Raw genomic sequence first — 1,319 nt, 5'->3', positions numbered from 1 at the left:
AGCTGGACGACGTGCTCGACGTCGAGCTGGTCGAGGTCGTGCTAGACGTACTGGACGTGCTAGACGTGCTCGACGTCGAGCTCGTGGAGCTGCTCGACGTCGTGCTCGAGGTCGAGCTCGTGGAGCTGGTCGACGTCGTGCTAGACGTGCTCGATGTGCTTGACGTACTGGACGTACTGGACGTGCTCGAGCTGGACGACGTGCTCGACGTCGAGCTGGTCGAGGTCGTGCTAGACGTACTGGACGTGCTAGACGTGCTCGAGGTCGAGCTCGTGGAGCTGGTCGACGTCGTGCTCGAGGTCGAGCTCGTGGAGCTGGTCGACGTCGTGCTAGACGTGCTCGATGTGCTTGACGTACTGGACGTACTGGACGTGCTCGAGCTGGACGACGTGCTCGACGTCGAGCTGGTCGAGGTCGTGCTAGACGTACTGGACGTGCTAGACGTGCTCGAGGTCGAGCTCGTGGAGCTGGTCGACGTCGTGCTCGAGGTCGAGCTCGTGGAGCTGGTCGACGTCGTGCTAGACGTGCTCGATGTGCTTGACGTACTGGACGTACTGGACGTGCTCGAGCTGGACGACGTGCTCGACGTCGAGCTGGTCGAGGTCGTGCTAGACGTACTGGACGTGCTAGACGTGCTAGACGTGCTCGAGGTCGAGCTCGTGGAGCTGGTGCTAGACGTACTGGACGTGCTAGACGTGCTCGAGGTCGAGCTGGTCGAACTTGATGAGGCTGAATTCAGGCAATAGGGTGGCTCATTGCATTCACCGTAATGCTCGTTGTATCCTGCTACTTGGATCCACGTAATGCAGTCTCCTGCCGCCAAGTTGAACAATGTCCACGGTATGAAATTGCTTCCGATATGCGAGGCGATGTCGTGCTTCGATCCTGCACACTCATACATGTCATAATATTGGCATTTGCCTTCAAAGTGGATATTTCTTGAAGCGCCCGACTGAAGTCGAATGTTCACATGATCGCCATCGCTAAAGGTATCACCTGCAGGGAGCGTCAGGCCCTGTTGTGTGATACTGTATGGAATCACTGGGCAAGATTGATCTGGTGTTCGTGTCGTGGTCGTCGTGGTCGTCGTGGTCGTCGTGGCCGTCGTGGTCGTCGTGGTCGTCGTGGTCGTCGTGGTTGTTGAACAATCATTGTCATCAAACGTGATCTTGACGTAATCGATAACAAAGTACTCGCCTGGGCCCGCGAAGCCACTGTCAATGTACAGCTTAACGACGGTGTGGGATGATGCATATGCTGACAAATCATACGTCTTCGTGTTGTACGTGTTCTTGCCACAACGTGATGCTGTATACGAG

The 1,319-nt window shown here is 56.5% G+C and overlaps 1 protein-coding gene across 1 annotated transcript; it reads left to right on the top strand.

Annotated features, from left to right (window-relative positions):
• Positions 1–746, top strand: MONBRDRAFT_13235 (uncharacterized protein; the record flags this gene model as incomplete). The annotated part of the gene is made up of 1 exon (XM_001751128.2): positions 1–746. A coding segment is annotated over one exon (746 nt), but the record flags the coding sequence as incomplete, so codon positions are not given.
• Between the last annotated feature and the right edge of the window lie 573 nt (positions 747–1,319).

This window comes from Monosiga brevicollis, genomic scaffold, assembly GCF_000002865.3.
Source record: "Monosiga brevicollis MX1 MONBRscaffold_405 genomic scaffold, whole genome shotgun sequence".
Taxonomy (NCBI): domain Eukaryota; class Choanoflagellata; order Craspedida; family Salpingoecidae; genus Monosiga; species Monosiga brevicollis.
Note: the sequence above shows the minus strand (reverse complement) of the source record. Positions and strands in the feature narration are given on the sequence as shown.